This window comes from Typopeltis vanoorti, chromosome 2 (assembly GCF_054136105.1).
Source record: "Typopeltis vanoorti isolate ZY-2024b chromosome 2, IOZ_Tvanoo_1.0, whole genome shotgun sequence".
NCBI lineage: Eukaryota > Metazoa > Arthropoda > Arachnida > Uropygi > Thelyphonidae > Typopeltis > Typopeltis vanoorti.
The window spans coordinates 148,689,503-148,712,258 of NC_143550.1; the positions used below are offsets into that span (position 1 = coordinate 148,689,503).

A 22,756-nucleotide genomic window follows, 5' to 3' on the forward strand; every position below is an offset into this window, starting at 1 on the left:
ATATAAAATATTAATAATAATAATAATAATTATTATTATACAGGAGTCATAAGACTTATTGCAGGCAGGGTCGCACCGTGCAGTTGTGCAGATTGTGCGCCGCACAAGGGCACTTGAAGATAGGGGCGCCATTTCACCACGGGAAATAAAAAAAAATATAAATTTTCTTATTCTAGAATTATATCGTACTATATAAATTACACAATCACAAATTATAGTTAAGGCAATAAAAATTAAATTTTTTAAATCAGTCAAATTATTATGAGTTCTTAATAATCTAAAACATTTTTAACTTAATATATCACCAGTTTTATTATAATTTGTTTGAAGTGAAACATTATCAATATTACCACAGATTTTATTTCACAGAGTAAGCATCGACTCAGCAAAAATTTCATAAATATTCTCGATTGTATTATATTTTTAGTGGAAATTGTTAGTTTAAGACAGACCGTGAATTCATTCTTACGCTGTGCTTTGCCCGGTACCATCGACAGGATGTAGCATAGAGACAGCTTGCCTCACGGCACTGCTTAATAAGGGTGCTCATTCAGCCGTATTACGGCAACAAGATATTTTACAAAAATGCAGCGTTTAGTTTACCAAATAAAAAAAGGTGCCATTTCTCATTGACAGTTAAATATGAGCTTATTATATTTTATTAATAAAAAAATTATAGTCATACATACTAAAACTAAATATTTTAGAACCCACTTATTAGATACTTAAGGAAACAACCCATAAAGTATCATACGATATGAATTTCATAAACTTTTATAGTCTATATATATATATATATATATATATTAAATTATATTATGCATGAATTCTCCTACTCAAATTTCGAGTCTCTATCGCCCCGAATTTCACATTGGAGCGATAACTTGCAACAATACGGCATCCCCCCGACAGCCATTATACTGCAGAAACACGAAAACCAATTAGTTTTATCATGTCACTGGATAAGGTTCACAGACATTTGCAGACTGTTAACATATTTCTCAACAAATAGTGCAATTACAGACAACTGGGAATATAAACAGTAACTAATGAATCACATCTTCCCTCCAACAGAAACTGCTATATACACTCAAGCAAACCACATGTTGCAGGTGCAACATATGGTTTTGATTGACACTACCCCCTCCCCCCTGTCATGAACGTGTTAAAACTAAGAAATATATAGTGAATGCATTTCAGATATCATGGAAATTGGTTTAAGAGAATTAGCATTTCAATTCAATTGTCAGCTTCTTTTGTTTGGGTCATGCGATCTTTTGTTCGCACCAATCATATGCACTTCTTAATAGTTGCTTTTTCTCTACTGGCCTACAATCGCACACATCTTTCACTTCTCATTAGTAATTTGTCAAAGATTGTTCATTATGTATCTCAAGTCTTAAATTACTGGTAATTTTTGCTTGATATAATGGGAAAGAAGACGACTCTATTTGGGTAGATAACTTTGATTGCACACAAGGAAACCGCTCTCGAGGACAAAAGAAGTGATGGAGAAAAGAAGCTTCTTGGCAAGTCATACCCATTTTCAGTTTTTTTTTTTTCTTCTGAAAACTTTAGTTTCCGAAAATCCCTGCATATATCTCGCAGCACAATTTTTTAGCTTTAATTTTGGGAAAAAAGTGTGAGTTATAGTCGAGTAAATACGGTAATTTTTTTAGCTTTCAAATTGTTAAGTATGGATCATTGGTTAAAGACTGGATTTATAAAACACACAAAAGAGAGCAATACAGCAGATATAGAAATAAGCAATTTCACTCCTCTCATATCATTTATATTTATTTATTATTTATATTAAATTATATTATTTATATTTAGTATATAGATAATATTTACTAAATATTATCTATATTTAGATAAATTATTTATATTAAGTAAAAATGTATAGTATCTTTATAAATTTTGTTCTATTAAAAATAAATCTTTTTTTTTTTTTTTTTTGTTTAAATGGACATCTAAATTCAAATAAAACAGACATTTACAATTAAATATATTTTTATTTATGATTATTATTATTATTTTGATAAGGGTATTTTAAAAAGGTACTTGGTAATAATGAAAATTAAAGAGGGGTACACGGATATCTGAAGTTTCAGAAACAATGATCTATCCAAAAATATTTAATCTAAAACGTATTCATTTTCTTAAATTCCGCTTCAAATTTGGATAGACAAAATAGCATCTATCCAAATATGCACTTACATTTTTTTCGGCATCATTTCAATTTTGAATGTGAAACATATTGAGTGTATTGTATATTCTATGTTTAAGTGACTTTGGACAATTTTTGACTTTGATTTTAATGTGTACTTATTTTTGGATTTTTGATAGACAAATAAAATTTTAAAGATAATAGTTTATACATTATACACATATTAATCAGCTGAGGGACCATAGCTAAAAATCCCGTACATATGTGGGGTATACTATCGGTGCGTCAGGCTGACGTGGCTCGAATTAAATTAATAAACATAGGTTATTTATGAGCTATAAAACTCTAGATGATACTGCATAGTAACACTGTTACTATACAGTGTTACTGCATAGTAACAGTAACAGTAACTGTAACAGTTGCCTTTTGTTTTATAAAATATATTTATTGTTGTTTAGTAAATTTTTTGTGAATTTGGATTATTATTCACGTAAAGTACATCTATTATATTTTTGCTAAGTTTGAAAATCAGTTAAATTGTTTCATTTTAGTTAATTATCTTATTTTAAAAACAAAAGATGTTTATGTTATGTTGAGTAGACGTCTAGAAAATAAATAATTTTCAATAAGAGATTTATTTATATATTTGTTCTTGTTCTGGATGGAAGACATTGGGATTGGGGTCCTTTTACTAATTTCTTTAATAAATAATTTTAATATTCTTGAAATTTCTTAATTATTAAACAATTACCAGAATGCAAAAAATATTAAATAAATATCACTGAGAAATCAATCAGTAGCTAATATCTCTACATGTTAATTTTCAAAAAATACCTAAAATGTAAGCATATTTATTATTCAAAGCATCTGAAAAATCAAATTCTGTAATAAAAAAAAATAGTCAAGTCTTGGGCCATTCACCTTAAAAATAATAGTCGGTTATGGGGTTAAAAAATAAGTTTAAGAGAAAATTTCAGAAATTATTACTTATTTTGGTGGACAACTTTTAACGCTCTTCTTATTTTAAAATTTAACCAAGTGTGTTAACCCCTAGATGTTGGAAAAAAAAAAGCCAAAGAAGTTATCTGGCGCACAAAACAGGAAAAGACAATTACAACGAATACAACTGGAACATAAATTGGCTGGATTGCAGGATAAATTTTTAACTTCAGGACCACATAAAAAACGAAGAACAGAAAGTTCTGACGAAGCAAGTACTCCATGTAGCTTTACTACAGAAAAAGAGAAGACACAAGCTAACTATGAAGAAACAAATGTTACATGCGAAAATGAAACTGGCCTGACTGGACCATCTACAGAAGTTGCAGCAGAAGAAATATTGGATTCTGATTCAGCGAAACACGAAACCTCAAATTTTACTTTAAATTTTAATGTTAATGATCCAGGTACTTGGCCGAATCATATAACTACCAAAGTTAGAGACTGTTTAGCTGAGCATTGACCGCATCAAGTAGTTAATAAAGAATCTCCCAAAGATGAATCTGACCTCAAGTCTTCTGATTCATACTATTATCGAACTTAGCAAATGGAGAAAAACTTTTACGAAGTTATTTAGTTTATTCAGAATCACGAAATTCGGTTTTCTGTTATTATTGCAAAATATTTGGTAGTTAAAATTCCCAACTTACTATTATTATTATTATTAGACACCTCCAGGGAGTCCAAAGACTCATCGAGGAATACTAACGAATATGGTTGTAACGATTGGCAACATCTGAGTCATATACTAAAAATACACGAAACAAGTTCCGCGCAGATTAAAAACTGTTCCAAATACAGGGAACTTAAAATGTCAGTGATTAAGAAATGCATTATTGATTACACATAACAAAGATTATATGAAATTGAGAAAAAATATTGGCAATCTGTTATAGAAAGGTTAATCTACATAATACAATATTTATCAAGATGGTGTATAGTTTTTAGAGGTTCTTCACAAAAACTTTTTGAAAATGATAATGGCAATTTTTTAAAGTTAGTAGAAACTGTCTCTAAATTTGATTCGATAATGGCATTTCGAATCGAATTGAATGCGATGCAAAAAATCACTTACATCGCATCCAATCATCACAAAACAGGAACATTGCTCATTATTCAGGTGATAAAATACAAAATGAAAATCATCCATATAATTTCTAAAGCTATAAAACAAAAAATTTTAGAAATGGTTAAGGAGGCGAAATATTATTCATTAATTCTTGACACTACTCTGGATATAAGCCACACAGAACAATTATCTATTGTTATTAGATTTGTTAATCAAAATAAAGATACAAATATAGAAGAAATTCATGAACATTTTTTGGGTTTTCAATCTGTAGAAGATACTACTGGGCAAGGACTATTTCAATTTATAAAAAAATATTTAAATTATTGAATATTAACATTTCAGATTTACGCAGCCAAGCTTATGATAACGGTTCAAATATGCAAGGCAAACATAATGGACTGCAGAAAAAAAATCCTTGAAATAAATTCAAGGGCTTTTTTTTATTCTGTGTGCTGCTCATTTATTAAATTTGGTATTTAATGATGCAGCTAAGATATCCTGTGAAACTAATTTTTTGGGGGGTAATACAGGAATTATATAATTATGTTTCAATATCTGTGAAGCGTTGGGCTATATTAAAAAACATTCGCATTTTAAATTTGAAACCACTTTCTGCTACTAGGTGAGAAAGAAGAGTAGAAGCAATAAAGCTACTTAAAAATAATATCAAGGAAATTTACCAGGCTCTTTTTGATATTACGGAAGATGAAACTAAAGATATCGATTGTAGAGTTCAGCAGACAACTTAATTTCAAAGATTTATTCATTTAAATTTATTTGCTCTGTTCATGTTTGGTATATACGAAATCTTAAGTCTTGTAAATGTTGCAAGCAAAATAATGCAGAATCTGATATTTGATATAGGAAAAATTACAGAAAATCTTGATTGTTATATAAGAATTAAATACTTGCCGAACAGACCAATATTTTGAAAATATTATTAGAACTGCAAAAGAAGTAGCAAACGATCTTAATATTGACCCTATTTTTCCAGACATTCACAAAAGAACAAAAACAATGTTTGGTTATGAAGCATCAGATGAGACAACGCATGATCCTAAACAAAATTTTAAAAGAAATTTTTTCTTCACAATTTTAGACAAGACATTAACTTCAGTTACGGAAAGATTCATACTCTTAAAACAATATAGCGAGACTTTAAAGTTATAAGAGATATTAGCAAATTAAAAGATTGGAGTGATGAAGATTTAATGAAACACTGTAAAGATTTGCACTTGATTGCCACTCAGTTTTGAGTGACAATCAAGATTCCGACAATCGCAATATTGATGGTATGACTTTATTTGAGGAATTAAAAACTTTGCAATGTTTTATTAAAAAAAGTCAGATCCTCAGGATGTTTTAAATTATAAATACGAAATACGAAAATAAATTAACTGACACGTTTCCGAATACTGTGATTGCGATGCGTATTTATTTAACATTACCAATATCCGTAGCATCAGGGAAAAGAAGTTTTTCAAAACTGAAACTAATAAAAAATTATTTGCGGTCAACAATGTATGGAGAGCATCCAACGGATTTATCAATTGAAAATAATATTATGGATTCATTAGACATTAAAGATATTATTAAAAATTTTGTGGCAGCTAAAGCAAGAAGATCAGAGAAAAAAAATCAGCTAACGCCTTTTTATTCTCGTGTATAGGGAGTAGGCAAGGCCGTTTAGCTCTAACATTTTGGAACTGAGTGGGCAGTTCAATCTCCATTGGTACCCAATCAGAGATAGCTGGCCTAAGGCTATCACAAATTAAGCGGCTGCAGTGAAGAGACGGTTCAACAAGTGTCGCCATCTCGTGGTCCCTATCCCTAGCGCTTGTATTTAATGTCTGAAATAATGTGGGTTCTACGGTTGATTTTATTGAGTTTACGCAACGAAAAACCCGTTTCCAGGAGAAAAAACTCGCTTGCCCGTGCCAGAGATCGACTAACTCGGAAACCAGTCAAAAAATGGCTTAGAAAAATTTCTTCTAGTCGCCGACTAGATTCAAAACCAAGAAGTCTTCCTTCGTGCAGTTGAGCACCGTGGTGTGCAAACGGCACATCCACTGAGCTACATAGGATACACTGCAAGACGGATAAATATGTAAAATAAATCTACATTTATACTAATTGTTATATAGTTAAAAGCATATCTCTAAATTATCTTTGTTATGTAATATTTATTTTTATATTAAAAAAAACTAATTTTTGTTTATATATATATATATATATATATATATTCTGTTGTATTTATATATTAAGGAATAAGCATTTTTGAAAATTTTTATTATTAAAAATTCCTTATTAACGAATTTCAGTGATTACAATGTTCTACTACTGGTAAATAAAATTTATTTTTATTTATATGCGTATAAACTATTTTGTACTTTTAACCAGTGGCGCACCCAGGGAGGGGGCCAAAGGGCCCTGGCCCCCCAAAAATAAAAAGTTAAAAAACACTAGAAAAATTTCCGAAATACTTTTCCTAATTAAAATTCATTTTTTATTTATGTTGTGTCATGTCTTCTATTTCTATACCACTTATTAATTAGTCACATAAGGTGAGAGAACCCCATAGCAGCGTTTCTCAACCTGTGGTCCGCGACGATGAGACAGGTGGTCCACAGGCTTAAATTAACCAAATAAATCTATATATTTTAATTATCCAAACCAAAACAAATTAAAATTGAATAAGTAAAAATTATTAAAATAAAATGAATACTTAAAAAAACAAAAATAGCAGCAGAATGTTCATGGAATGAACATTCTACCACTATTTTAATTTGCAGCGGCAGAATGATGAATAATAAAAGAGGGGTGAAGGGAAAAACAATATGGTTTTATTGCTTACACCTTCCCTTGCTGTTTTGTCAAATTTGAAGTGAACATGTGTTGTCCACATGACCACATTTCAACCAATTGCTTGTTGTTTATTGATTTTTATTGTTGAAGGTTTTCCTCCTTCAACCAAGGCTCAATATATCTTCAGAAGTGCTAAGTAATACTTAGACAAAATGTGTTGTGAGTTAACTCCAGTATTTATATATTTTTCAGAAATCGCATGAAAAGCCAGCTGACAATTGAGTCGAAATGCTAACTCTCTTCAACCGAATTCCAATAATATGTGAAACTACCATAACAGCATTCACTATATATCGGGGGAGGGTGTGTTGTTTACCGCAGGAGCAAGTTACTATCGCCCTGCTCTGAACGTGTTTCAGCTTTTTTTCAATTGCGAGGTATATGCGAAACTTTTTCATTTCTTTTTTTCGAAAAGTAAAATCAGGGGGTGAGAGTTATATGCGAGTGAGTACGGTATTTCAATTATGGATAAGTACATTGGTACCTTCTTTAAATGGAAAAATAGCTCGGATGACAGTGATAATACAAAACGAGTTTGTAATGAGTTTGTGTAGTTTCTGAAGAGAAAGAGGTCTGTAATGAATCCACAGAAACATAGAATTCCCATCAGTTACAATGTGATAATATTAATATGCTTAACGAAAGGAAAGATTTGCTGACTTGCTGGACACTCGACCAGTGGATCGCATTCAAAGGTAAATACAATTGGTTAGTTTGTAAGAACATTTTTCTGTTTTGTGACTTTTTCTCCCTTTTCGGTAATTATGCCTACATTATTGTGTTATTATTCAACAATTGTTTAGTTTTGAATGTGTATATAAAGTCAATATCAATAGTAGCTTGATTACGAACGTGTGATGAAAGGGACGGGGAAGTTTGGAGCTTCCCCGGATAGTATTCAAAAGGTAAATACAATTGGTTATTTTGTAAATGGCCCCGAAACTTATTAGTTTAGAATTTAACCACTGGGAAAGGGTTTGTCTACCTCAAAACTCTGAAACAGAATTTGGAAACATTTTCCGAATAACTTTTTATAAGAAATTTCTGTGATTTCACGATACATTTCAGGCTTGCAGTCACGAAGAACGACCTTTCGTTATCAAAAAAAGAGCAGCTAATTGAGCTTTCAAGTGACAGTGGGCTTAAAATGCAATTCCGTGATCGTGGTTTGGCTCAATTCTGGATCTCGCCTTCAGTGAGAAGTGAATTTCCCGAATTATTTGAAGAATTATCATGCAGTTTTCTACAATCTATCTTTGCGAGAAACGATTTTCATCGCTCCTTCAAATAAAAACAAAATATAGAATTTGTCTTAGTGCGTGTGCCAATCTTTGACTGAAGTTGACCAATATTGAGCCAGATATCCAGCAACTCTGCAAATTCGAGAAGCTCATCCATCTCATTAAAAGTAAATAGTAACATAATTATATCACTTTATTTATTTCTTTAATAAAAATTAAAACTTTGTTTTAATTTTTTATCTATATATCCAGCCTGGTTGGCAGACTCTCAGCCAAAAGGCTGCGAGTTCGAATCCCGCCATGGGCATGGATGTTTGTGATTGTCTGTAAAAATACTTGTGGTCGGCAGTAGACAGCGTTGGTGTAAATGATGATGACGATTGTAGTTGTGGTTGGTGAAGACAGTTGTCGAGTAGGTTGGAGAGTTGTAGAGTAGGTGCCCTTCCTCGATATGTCTTTGGACTACCTGGAGATGTTATGTAATAATAATATCAAAAAGCTTTATATGTTCATTGTGCATCACATAGTTTGGCACTTGGAAATGCTATCTGTGACAAATAAGAAATTGCATTGGCATAATTGAAAAGGTACACAATTTCTTCAATACCCCTAAAAGACAGGACGTCCTTGTTGTTCATAATATTATAATATTAATATCTTTATTTAGCTTGCAAAAAATATTTGCGTGCACCTTACCATTGTCTAAAATAATGCTAATCTGACAGTGACCTCTTAATTGCCCTAAATTTTGTTGATGATGATGTGACTCAATTAAATAGTGTTCGTGAAACACCAGATTCTTCATTTAAAGATATTTACGATGAAGCATATATAAATTTTAATATTTATATATGCTTTTAATTTTTAATTTTAATATTGACATTAAAAATCCAAGGACTTCATCAAAACAAACATTAAGGTCCAATGTTCCAGCCGATTCTGTAGAAGAGTATTTCAGGAGAACTATTTCATTCCATTCATTGACCAAATATTGACTCAACTTCATGAACGTTTCACTCGGCACTGCAACATTTTGAAATATATTTTTTTCTCTTCTACCAAATGGAAAAGATGCTCCAACAGCAAGTGCAATAGAAGATTTTCGTCAATTGTGTGAATTTTATGGCAGTGATTTGCCTTATACAAATCCAGCAATTTTGAATGCCGAATTCAAGTTGTGGTATAAGAAATTTGAAAAACCGTTTGCAATAGCTCCATGCAAAAATGCCATTGATGCAGTTTCAAAGTATGACAAAATGATATATTCTAACATCTATAACTTGTTAAAAATATTTGCAACACTTCCGGTAAAAACATGCATCAGTGAAGGTCATTTTCTAACTTACGCCTTTTAAAAACCTATTTAAGATCTACCATGACACAATCACGATTGAACGGACTGGCTTTACTATACACATACAGAGATTAATGTAACCATGACTGAAATAATTCAAGAGCTTTGTAAAAAGAAAAGAAAACTGGATTTTATTCTTTAAATAAATTTTTATAATTACCTAATGAATTTTATTGAATGAATGAAATTTAGCGAATTTTAGTTGAACGGATAAAAATATTTTTAATGCAAATTCATTGTATTAAAAATATTTTTATCCGTTCAACTCAGCCCCCCCCCCCCCAAGATTAAATCCTGGGTGCACCACTGCTTTTAACAAAGTAAAATTTTTCATGGAAACTTATTTTATGGGGGGGGGTGCTGAAAAAAAGTTTTGCACAAGGTCGCCTCCTACCCATGGCACGGCACTGATTGCAGGGGACTAACTGTTATTCACACACCATATATCTCTCTTTCACTGTCAGGGCAGTGAATGACAAGGAGTGGCAATCCATTCCATTCATTCACCACTCTCAAGCAAAAAATCTAGTTCATACACCATGCTCCCAGGGGTGGCTTCATGCTCTCTCCATATTCATAATTTATTGAAAATTTCTTTTGTGTCAATCTTATAGAATTCCTTTAATAACTTAAGTTTCTATCATGTCCTCTATTCTCCGCCCATTAATTAAACTTTGCAACCCATGCAGCTTCAATCTATCCTCATAGGGAACATTCCACAAACCTGTCAAAAGCTTGGTCATTCGTCTCTGAATCTCTCTAAAAAATCAAAATCTATGTATGATAGTCAAGATGTAGCTGAATCATAGCCTTATAAAGAGGGATCAAAATCTAGCTATCTTTACCTGTTAATGTGTTCTTCAACATCCAAGTAATCCTTTGAGCTATTTTGCCAACATTTGCAATATTTCTCTGAACTTCAACTATCTGTCCACTATCACCGCCCCCCCCAGATCTCTAGCACAATCAATTTCCTACAATCCAGTATCAATATGATACATAATTACATTTTGCAGCATTAAATTGACCACCATTATCCTTCACCCACACTGTCAATTTATTTAAATCAAGGGTGTCAAACTTGCGGTCTACAAAGCAATTTCTTGTGGCTTACGATACCTCTGGGAAAGATTAAAAAAAAAGGATGGTTACTTTTTATAATAAAACAGAAATACTGTATTTACTCAAATATAACTCTCCCTTGTGTATGACTTGCACCCCTGATATTACTTTACAAAAAAGAAATTAAAAAGTTTTGCATATACATCACACATGAAAAAAATGTCTAAACACTGTCACGTAAAGGTGATAACTTGCTCCCCATGATAAACAACACATCCTAACCAACTGCGACTATACTGCAGATGAAAGAAAAACTTTATCACTGAATGAAGTACAGAGTTTGTTGTCTGTGTAATATATTTCTCAACAAATAGTGCAGAGACATCTGGGTTAAAAATGACACTAACTAATGAATCACATGTCCACTCCCACATTAACCATGCTGCTTAGACTCAAGCAGAACTGACAATTTTTGATTTGAAATACTAATTCTCTTCAACCAAATTCCATAATATCTGAAACTGTCATAATAATATTCACTATGTTTGTCTTAGTTTTAACACGTTTACAAATTTTATTGATCATTAACCATGCTGTTTAGACTCAAACAAAACCATATGTTACACTGGCAAACACAGCATCTAACTAAAAAGTATTGTTTTTGTTAGATGTGTGCGAGTCTGCCCGCCAGCTCAAATGCAAAGCAGCAATAAAATTCGTAAACGTGTTAAAACTATGGCATACATAGTGAATGTTGCTATGACAGTTTCAGATATTATGGAATTCGGTTGAAGAGAATTAGCATTTCAACTCAAAAACTATCGGCTTGCCTTTGACTTTTGGTCACGCGATCTTTTGTTAATACAACAGCAATGGTATGCATGTCTTCATAGCTGCTGTATCTCTACTGGCCTTCCATTGCTGTCTATTTCACACTCTGCTTTCACTTCTCATTAGTCATTCGTGAAGGGTTGTTCATTACATATCTAAAGTCTTGTAAATTACTTGTAATTTTTACTTGAAATAATGAGAAAGAAGATGATGTTATTTGGGTAGATGACTAACAATGCACACAAGGAAACCACTCTAAAGGCTAGAAGTAGCAAGAGCAAATAGGAGATTCTTGGTAAGTCATCCCCATTTTCAGTTTTTTCCTGAAAACTTTAGCCTCTGAAATTTTCCAAATATGACTTAGAATAAATACTATTTTCATTATTAATTTTCCAGTTTATATACTCATTCTTTCACTTCCCTTCGATTTTAATTAGTGCAAGTTTTTTAGTCGAAAATTTTTTTGCAGCCAACTTGAGATTGACACGCCTGACTTAAATCATCCTGCAAGATATCTTTATCACCTTTATCAACTATTGCCCTCTCCAGTTTTGTATCATTAGCAACCAGTTGAATACCCCCCCCTTAATTTTCCTTGTATCTTTAACCACGCTACCGGCCAAGACGTCTATAGACGTTCACTTTATCATGGATGCGAAGTGCTTATTAAAATTGTAATACCATTGTTACAACAATGAAATATATGATGGATACGAAGCGTATGCGGATGCGTATTTGATCCACAACGGCCGGTAAGGTGGTTAATATACAAATTAAAAGAGTAGTGGCCTTAGAACAGAGCCTTGAGGTACTCCGCTAGTCACATTTCTATCCATTTCCATTTGTTACAACTTATACAATATTTTTCCATGCACTATTCTGTCACACAGTTGAAAAGTTCAGTAGTATCATCATGTAATAAATCCATTTTCTTCATCCAATTCTGCTGTTACTTTATTATAAAATGTGAATAATTACTAAGGCATAAATACTAACATATATGTTATTTTCATGGTTTCACAGTTGCCTTTCTTCAGCAGTTTCTTTAGCCTCATTTGCTTAGTGTGAGTGTCTGTGTGCACATATCATTGTTTTGTGATCCCTGAAGATGGCAATGTAACATTGCTGAAATATAGATAGTAAAGTTTTTATAATTAATAATTTAGTTTATGTTGTCATTTCCTAAAAAAAAAAAAGTAGAAGTATATACATCAGTCAATTATTTGTGTTCTCCAGCTAGCATGCCTATTTTGTGTGATGGAAAAACTCAAGTTTCCATTAGGAAAAAATCTTGCTTCTTCCATACAAGACTGACTCATCATAAGTTGAAAAGGAAATAAAAAAAATTCACATATCTTAGATGGGATTCACACCCTATTTCGCCCCCCCCAAATGAAGGACAAATATCGTGAAGTTATCAAAACAGCACCAATTTAGCAAAAAAATCATTTCTGTTACTTCTACTCAATAGAAACCTTTCTCTATATTTGTTCAAGTCAAGATGTCAATTTTGTACTATCCATCCAACCAGCCCATGCATGTTACCAGCATACTATATTTCAACTTTTCATGGACAAAAGTATACTGTGTAAAAATCACAAATCTAGATGAGTCTCTGCATTTACATTTACAAGGTAAATACTTAATGTATTTGAATCTATTCATTTATTCATTACATTCAAACTGAGTATGATTATAATCGACATCCAGTTCTACAGAACTTCCTACAAAAGTAGATGCCAAACTTTATACACCTAATTCATTAAAATGTTCATTATTATTATGTCACACCTCCAGGGAGTCCAACGACTCATCGAGGGAGGGCACCTACTCCACAGCTCTCTGTCTCCGCTACTCAATTCACCGATCGCATCTACTGCCAACCACCACCCCTGATATTTTCACAGACAATCACAAATATCCATGCCCACAGCAATCAGGATTTGAATCCAGAGCCTTTTGGCTGGAAAGTGGATACGCTAACTACTCGGCCAACCATACTCTTATTTAGATGTCCACAACTCAAGGACCTTCTCTTCTAAGATTAAAAGCCAAACAGCTATTTTTTTCTGGTGAGGTTGATAAGTTAAGGGGGATAAAAATCCCTTATTGTTTTTCAGCCAGTAAGCGAAACTAAGATCGAAAACTACGATCTGAATGTTTCATGCCGACGAACTGTCGGCGGATCCAAGCATAAGTGACCACTTGGTAGTGCCACACCAAGGCAACTCGTTGCAAAGGTGGAGCAAGATCCCTCACTATTCTTGATATTTTCTCATAATGTAAAAACACACAGCTCCTAGGAGATGTAGTACTGTTTTACATTATGAGGAGAGGTCACTACCCAGACCAGTTTCAACCTTTTTTGAGGTCTCATCAGTGAGTAGCTAGACCAAGAATATCAGAGTTTAAGTGAAAAGAACTTACATACTTTTGCTATACGATTGCCAGAAAGGTGTGTCACTATATTAAATTATAACATATTATAACTAAGATGAAAAGCCAAATGGCAATTTTTTTCTGGCGAGGTCGATAAGGTAAGGGGAATAAAAATCCCTTATTGTTTTTCAGCCAGTAAGCGAAACTAAGATCAAAAACTACGATCTGAACGTTTCATGCCGACAAACTGTCGGCGGATCCAAGCGTAAGTGACCACTTGGTAGTGCCACATTCTAGGTCTAGCTACTCACTGATGAGACCTCAAAAAAAGGTTGAAACCGGTCTGGGTAGTGACCTCTCCTCATAATGTAAAACAGTACTACATCTCCTAGGAGCTGTGTGTTTTTACATTATGAGAAAATATCAAGAACAGTGAGGGGATCTTGCTCCACCTTTGCAACGAGTTGCCTTGGTGTGGCACTACCAAGTGGTCACTTACGCTTGGATCCGCCAACAGTTCGTCGGCATGAAACGTTCAGATCGTAGTTTTCGATCTTAGTTTCGCTTACTGGCTGAAAAACATAAGGGATTTTTATCCCCCTATATTGTTATTATAACATGAATTGCTATTATAACATCATTAGTCTTATTATGTTTAAAATGAATGTAAAATTCAAAACAAACAACAAGCTAGTAAATATTAGCTTGTTGTTTGTTATGCATTTTAAGAAACAAAGTAATATTCTTATATAATTAGGAACTTAAGCAAGGAAGCTTGATAGCTTAATATATTTATTGTTGTTCAGGTGTGTGATTTTCAATCATTGAATCTGCTTACTTTAAAACAAAAAAGTATGTATGTATAGTCTGCCCAGAGTTGAGAGAACCATAGTTGGCAGAGTGCCAAGAAAAGTCAATTCGTTTGAAAGGGAGAAAGGAATAAGCCAATGTATGAATTTGTTATGAACAAGAGAAATCACATGCTTTCTATGTAAAATTTTCTAACAGTTCATACAAGCAAAATAGTTGGAAATTTTATTCCACTTGGTTAGACTATAATAAATTTAGTTTAATTCTTTATCCAACTGTAAGCAAACAAAGTTTGCACCTGAAGAATCTTCAGGACTGAGACAACTCATCACTTGTCTTAGTATCTCCCATAATGCAAAGCACATCTCCTTGCTGACATGTATAATGCTATGCATTATGAGAAGGCCACTACCCAGACCAGTTTCAACCTTTATTGAGGTGTCTTTAAGTAAAGACCTCTCTAAAAATTAGGCGATCCCCAGACCACTCCCCATGAGTGACCTTCCAACTCAGCATTGTTCCACTTAGTGATAGGCTTACCCCACCACCAGACAGAGCCATAATCTCAGTGGTGGCCCCACTCAGAGACAGGCAAAACCTACCCCAAGCAAAGCCTCTCATACTCCAAGGAAAGGGACCACTTCTGCACAAAAGCACATCAGTGGGAGCCAGACTCTGAGGTGGTGATACTAAGGTGGAAGTAATTTTCTGTCTGGACGCACACTCTGTGTGATGGTGGATGGCTCCCTATCCTCTCACTACTCAATTAATGCTGGGGTCACACAAGGTTCTGTCCTCTCACCAACCCTCTTCCTGCTATATCAATGACCTACTGCAATTGATCTCCAACCCAATACACAGTTTTGCAGACTACAGCACACTGCACTCTTCACTTGCATTTGATAAGCCTTACCCTACATAACTCACCTCAACCTACAGAACATCAACCACCGCGACCCTCAACTCCGATCTCCAAGCCATCCTACAATGGGGTTCGGATAACCTCATAAATTTCACCGCCAATAAAACCGAGTTCTATACTATTTCCCATAAAAAATATTTTCCCATTTTTCCCCAGTATCCTTTTTGACGACCCAAATTTCCAGACAGTCTGAGATCTCTCTTCTTGGAATCACCCTCACATCAAACCTCTCCTGGCATAAACATATCACAACTATTGCATCCTCAGCTTCAAAAAAACTAGGATTTCTCTTTCGCTCAAGATGTTACTTCACTCCCGAACAGCTATTAACATTATACAAGTCACAAATCTGCCCGACTATTGAATACTGCTCTCACATATGGGGTGGGGGCCCCAAAAAGCTCTCTCAAAATGCTCAACTCAATACAGAAGAGAGCAATTAGACTTATCAATCATCCATCCCTTACCAACTCCCCCCCCCCCCTTTTACACAGACGTATGGTCTCTGCAGTATGTATATTCTACAAATATTTCCATGGGAAATGCTCATCGGAAATATCATCAATAATTCCTCTGCTCAGTACCAAATTCATTGGAACACGTACAGCTGCTGCACAACATCCCTTCACAGTTCACCTAGAAACAAACAGAACAAGTTTCTTTTCCTCTTCCTTCATCCCTGCAACTGCTGCACTGTGGAACAGTCTCCCACCTGCTGTGTTTCCCAAGGAATACAATTTAAAGTCATTCAAATCAAATGTAAACAAATTCCTCCTTTCCTAATCCACCACTCATACACGTACTAATGTACTATAGGTTGACAACCAACCTCCTGTGTATGGGCTCAACATAAAAAAAAAAAAAATGGAGAAGTCATATTTACCTATACAAGTTGCCAAAAGATATCTCACCTTATTATTAAATTACTCTGGATTTAGAGAAAGATGTTGGAAGTTCCCTGCCCCCGGTTAGATTATAATAAATTTAGTTTAATCCTTTATCCAAGTGTAAGCAAACAAAGTTTGTGCCTGAAGTATCTTCAAGACTGAGGCAACTCATGGTAAAGGTGGACTAAGCTCTCATCACTTGTCTTAGTATCTCCCATAATGCAAAGCACATCTCCTTGCAGACATGTATAATGCTATGCATTAAGGGAAGGGCCACTACCCAGTTCACTTTAGACCTTTATTGAGGTCTCATCAGTGGGAGCCAGACCCAGAGGTGGTGATACTAAGGTGGAAGTAATGGAGAAGTCATAATCACCTATACGAGTTGCCAAAAGGTTATTATAGTCTAACCAAGTGGAAAAAAACTTCCAACATCTTTCTCTAAATCCAGAGTAATTTAATAATAAGGTAAGACATCTTTTGGCAACTCATATAGTGCATTATGGGAGATACTAAGACAAGTGATGAGAGCTTTGTCCACCTTTACCATGAGTTGCCTCAGTCCTGAAGATACTTCGGGCATATGTATAAGGCTTTGATTAGGCCACACTTGGACTATTGTGCCCAGATTTGGTCACCGGGTTTTCAGAGGGATGAAGAGATGTTGGAAAGGGTCCAAAGGCGACTGACTAAGGTAGTTTCTGACCTCTGGAATGTTGAGTATGAGGAAAGATTGAAAAGATGTAATTTGCAGAGTCTCGTGGAGAGAAGGAAGAGGGGAGATATGATAGAGACCTACAAGTTGGTAAGGGGTTGTTATAGGATCAATGGTGGAGAAGTTCTACAGAGAATAGTGGGAGATCAGGGGAGAACCAGAGGTCATCCCTGGAAACTGTATAAGGAGGGTGTGAGTAAGGGAGTGAGAGGCAGGTTTTTTTCGTGCAGAGTTGTGAGTGATTGGAATGCCTTGCCTGAGAGCGTGGTGTCTGCAAGTAGTTTGAATGTGTTTAAGACACGGTATGATGAGATGTGTGTGTAAGATAAAAGGACCTCCTAGATGAGTCTTTGACTCCATGAGGTCTTGTTTAATAATAATAATAATAATAAACTTTGTTTGCTTACACTTGAATAAAGGATTAAACTAAATTTATTAAAGCAAAATAGTTACCACTTTAAAAACTAGAATGTTCATAAAAGGAAAGCTAATTTGCCGATGTATAAGAATAAACACTCATTCCACGAAATGCAATGGTAATCATTGCGTTTCATGCTATTATCAGAATGGATTCACCTTCTGCCATTTGCAGAATAACACATGGGTTCTCTTATCTGTGGTTAGACTGTAGAATCAACAATTGAATTGCTACAGAATATTAAGAATATTCTTCAGTGAAGTTTTGTTTTGGCTATTTTCCCCACCCCCACCAAAAAAAAAAAAAAAAAAAAAGCTTCTACAGTTCTGTTCACCAACTACAACAAACCACAATTACACCAACGGCATCTACCACCAACCACCACAGTGGTGGTAGATGCCGTTCCAACCGTTATAGCTGTTCTTACCAACCGAAGGGGCATCCTTGATGCCCTTTGGTTGGTAAGACCTTGCTTCAAGTGTCATTTTGGATGCGAAGAACTTTTATAAGGGCTTTTCAACTAAAGGTGCGTTTGCTAGTCTTATGTGGAAGTGGCAGGGTTTTTCCTACCAGAAATTCTGGTTTTTCATTCCAAAAAACAGGCAAACCAGCCAGAAGAACACACAATTAAGAGACAATTGGTCTTATAGCCTTAGTTGTTTCAGCTGTAATTCTAAATAATACCCCCCCCCCCCCGCCCCCTCATGATGAGAGCCTTCTAAATTTGGAAAAATTTTGAATAATTTTGTAATATGCTTATAGTCTAATTACTGGTCAATTAACAAGCAAAAAGTTATATCAGTATACAATTTATATTTACAATAATATTTAAATAATTTTAGCTTCTGCATAAAACTGATGAATTTCTTTAATTCTTAAATTAAATACATAATTCAAAATTACATAAGAGGCTTTCATTCAGTAGATTAATTTAATGCAGGCTTAGCAAAACAAACATGATCATTTTTATGAATTTTAGTATGCACTAACTTTTTGGAGAAAGTTTATGAAAGTATTCTTGAAGAGTATGAAGAGAATATTAAATTTTATTTAATTAAATAGCATGAAATATGAAATTTACTCCATTGTTTCATTTGAAATTCCAAAACAAGAAAAACGAAAGAATATAACCTTGACCTTGTGTTCCTAATATTTCCATATGTAAGTGTGCCAGGCCATTGGCAATGGAATATGCCATTTTGCACATACCAGCAGTATCAACAGTAATTTTATTCAGATAATCAAACAAAGATCCATTTTCATGAAAATCAGTGATTAGCCATAACTGAGTCCATGTGCCATTATCTAAAAGAGAAAGAAAAATTAATTAATAAAAAAATTGCATAAAATCAAAAGGAAATCAAAAATTTCAAATAGTTATCCCATTTTTGTAAGAGCACTAAATTTAATCAGTTTATGTAAAATTTAGTTTTACATAAACTGATTAAATTTAGTTTTAGTAAAAATTTTCTTTCAGTGAATACTTGGTCATCAGTTTAATTCAAAAATGGTTATTTCACATTTATGGTACAGAAAATTATCTATTATTTGCCCCTCTTGGGATTCAGATAGAACAAATAATTGAGCTCACCAGATAATGCACATGTACCTAAAATGATAGCAAGTTTGTACTCTAGCATTTAAAAATGAGTACTGTAGTATCTTTCCTAATAGTACGGATTATTCCAAGAACATTTCATGCAGACCCTGCCATACATATACAGGATACCCATGAATTGGATAACATTATATGGAGATTACAAACAAAGCCAGTTTGATAATTGCTTAGTGTAATTTTTATTCTATAAAGAGTGATGCAAAATATTAAATAACAGACTTGCAAATATCCATTTATACACAACACACATTATGTAATGAGTTCCTTTATGAGAGATTGTCATTCGCTCACTATGAATGAAAAAATGAAGTGTAAATTTAGGTTTAGATTAATTACTAAGCAATTTTTATTTAAAAGGCAAAATATGTTATTTTTAGTGCTTTCGTAGTTATTATACATAAAACTTATAATTAAGGCCACTTATAATATAATGAATGATAAATACAATGTAATTAAATGGCAACTTTGGGAGCAACATTTTACCCAAATGATCCTTAACTATCAAAGTTCTCTCCTGGATAATAAATTTTGATCACAATGGCCAGATATTAATTTGTGTGAGATATGCCCCATACACCAATCTCATCCAGATGCTGTTTTGACCATTCTTGTTCCAATTAATGGAGAAGGCAGCATTCCTAATATAATTAATGAATATTACAAATATATTTTGTATAGTGAGAACAATTAACTTCATCAGATTGCCAAAGGCAAACAAACATATTTTGGAGAAAAAATATGGTTTTTCAGAAGAACTATGAACAGCTGGGACACTAACAAGTCTTCTGGTCTGTCCAGATGGTATTCTCCAACTCTGCTTAAAATTTGTGCTTCTGAACTAACATCTTCTCGCATTGTTATTACAATCTTTCATACTCAACTGGCAAATACCCTTCGGCCCACACCTCATCTCCCCCTCACCTTTATTAATACATAGCTTTTCATGCAAGATCAGATATCTCTCCTGGCATAAGCACATTGCATCCACAGTCTCCTCTACTTCCAAAAAACTAGGTGTGCTTTATGGCACGAGACATTATTTCTCACCTCTCTAAAAGAAATCCCTGGGCTGTCCAGAAGAGGGCAGTTTGATTGACTGGCGGCCTCTTACAGACTCACTTCAGCTACTATCTTACAGATGAATGTTATCTCAGATTTCCAATTTCTGACCTATGGGTATTTTCATGGAACTGCTCTGCCAAACTTGCTGACACCATTCATCCATCTCGCTTAAACTCAAAAAAGCACAAGCAGCTGATGGTCAATATCCATTCATCAGCCATATCCAAACATTTAACCAGCTTCTTGTCATTCTCCTTCATATGCTTTACCTCTATGCTTAGGGACAGTCTTTCCTACATAGGACTACAACCTCCAATTGTCCTAAACAACAACATAGGTTCCCTTTTTCTTCTTCTTTGGCACTACAGCCCATGTAGGATCTTGGCCTCCCATTTTTGGGTTTCATAACTCACTATGAGGTGGGGCCGTTACCCCCCATGCTCAACCATATGTAATTGTCTGTGAAGTGTCATGTTCTTAAGAACGGTTTGCCTGCTCTGCAGGAGGAAAAACCCCAGATAAACTGGGGAGAAAAACCCTGCAATTCACATCCAAGAACGGCTAACTTGGCTATGGCTGAGAAAGATCCTTAGCTCCTCACATCAGCGATGAGAATCGAATGCACGATGCTCCTTTCCCAGGAGTGTGGTTGCGGAGCATGTAACCACTCGGCCCTTTTTCTTCTTAACACTTCAAAACACATGGCAGCAATGTACTATAGATTTTGCAACCTCTTGTGTGTGTGTTGGAGGGGTAGGTGACTGATAATATAATTTACTTTCAGGAATAACATGTTATTCAATGCAGAGGATTAAGCTATTTTATTTCCTTAGCAGACAGAAAAGCTCATGTTCCCTAATAAGAATTTAATGAAATTAAAACATTTTAGTGTCTGTTATTAAATATTCTTTATTTTATTTATGTAGAGGGTGAGCATCCTTTACTACCAAAATATATAACTTAATAAAAATTACAAGTTTTATTAATTATTTGTGGGTGTTCTCTAACTTGGGAACACCAAAGGATGGATCAACCTATATCCTCAGTCTGATTTGACTTTTGATTATGACTGACTACTCAGTTACTTATATTAAAAATACCAGCAAAAATTAAAATATGTTCATTTAGATATTCTAATGTGAATAGCCAAAAGCAAGCATACAGAATGTTATTGGTACTTATTATAATAAATATGGCTATTCAGAGAAAACTAAGTTTGTAGAGAGATTGTATTATTATAGTTATAAGATTTGTTGCTATTTTATTTTTTATGGGTCTCTGTCCACAAAAAGTTATACACCATTACTGTAGTAGATGTTGAAAGTTTATTTTTCACTAGGTTAGACTATAATAAATTTAGTTTAATCCTTTATCCCACTGAGAGCAAACAAAGTTTGCACCTGAAAATATCTTCAGGACTGAATATAGTGTTGTACTATCTTACCTGGGTAAGTAGTACAGCACCAGGCAACTCGTAGCCTAGTGAAAAATAAACTTTCAACATCTTTCTCTAAATCCAGAGTAACTTAATATAATAAGGTGGCAAATCTTTTGGCAACTCCTATAGGTAAAGATGACCTTGCTACTGCTTCTGCCTGGTATCTCCAACTCTGGGCCTGGCTCTCACTGAAGAGACCTCAATAAAGGTCGAAACTAGTCTGGGTAGTGGCCAATCCCTTAATGCATAACAGTATACATATCCACAAGATGTTTTGCATTATGGGAGATACTGGGATAGGAGTGTTGGTAGCTTGCTCCACCTTTGCTATGAGTTGCCTGGTGTTGTACTACTTACCCAAGTAAGATAGTACAACACTATATTTAGTCCTGAAGATATTTTCAGGTGCAAACTTTGTTTGCTCTCACTGGGATAAAGGATTAAACTAAATTTATTACAGTACTATAGTAGGCTAGGGAATTTTATTATTTTTTTTTTTTGTGTTTTTAATTTATTTTTACACAGTCTAGAAACCATACTTGGAGATCAACAGACTATTTTCAAGCTGTTTCAGGGCTCCGATAAGCAGGATCTTACACTGGGCAATGAAATTAACTTCGATTCTTTAAAGATACTTGTGATATTAGGATTATAAAATATATACACGTTTACACAAGAAAATATTATTTAATTTGTCAAATATTTCAGTCTGAATTGAGTCTCAATCGAGCGAGGATCATCTTTCTGAAAAAATGCCACGACAACAAGATAATTCCTAATTTCGCCAAGATTAAAGAAACTATTAAATCTCCTGGAGCTCATAATATTTACAGGAACACCAGTTTTATCTTTAATTCGAAATCAACTCAGAGCAGCTAAACATGATCTGGCTATTAACATTCATCAAGTTAAA

The 22,756-nt window shown here is 34.0% G+C and overlaps 1 protein-coding gene across 2 annotated transcripts in view; it reads right to left on the bottom strand.

Moving 5' to 3' along the window:
* The window catches only part of LOC150109519 (TGF-beta receptor type-1-like), a 575,024-nt gene that overhangs the window by 15,769 nt on the left and 536,499 nt on the right, over window positions 1–22,756 (bottom strand). Inside the window, exon 6 of one of the 2 annotated variants that reach the window (XM_090408778.1) lies at window positions 18,863–19,030. In XM_090408778.1, coding sequence (XP_090264904.1) covers window positions 18,863–19,030 — 168 coding nt within the window. Of the gene's footprint in view, window positions 1–18,856; window positions 19,031–22,756 lie in introns of both variants that reach the window. The other variant, XM_090408769.1, reaches the window with a different exon arrangement.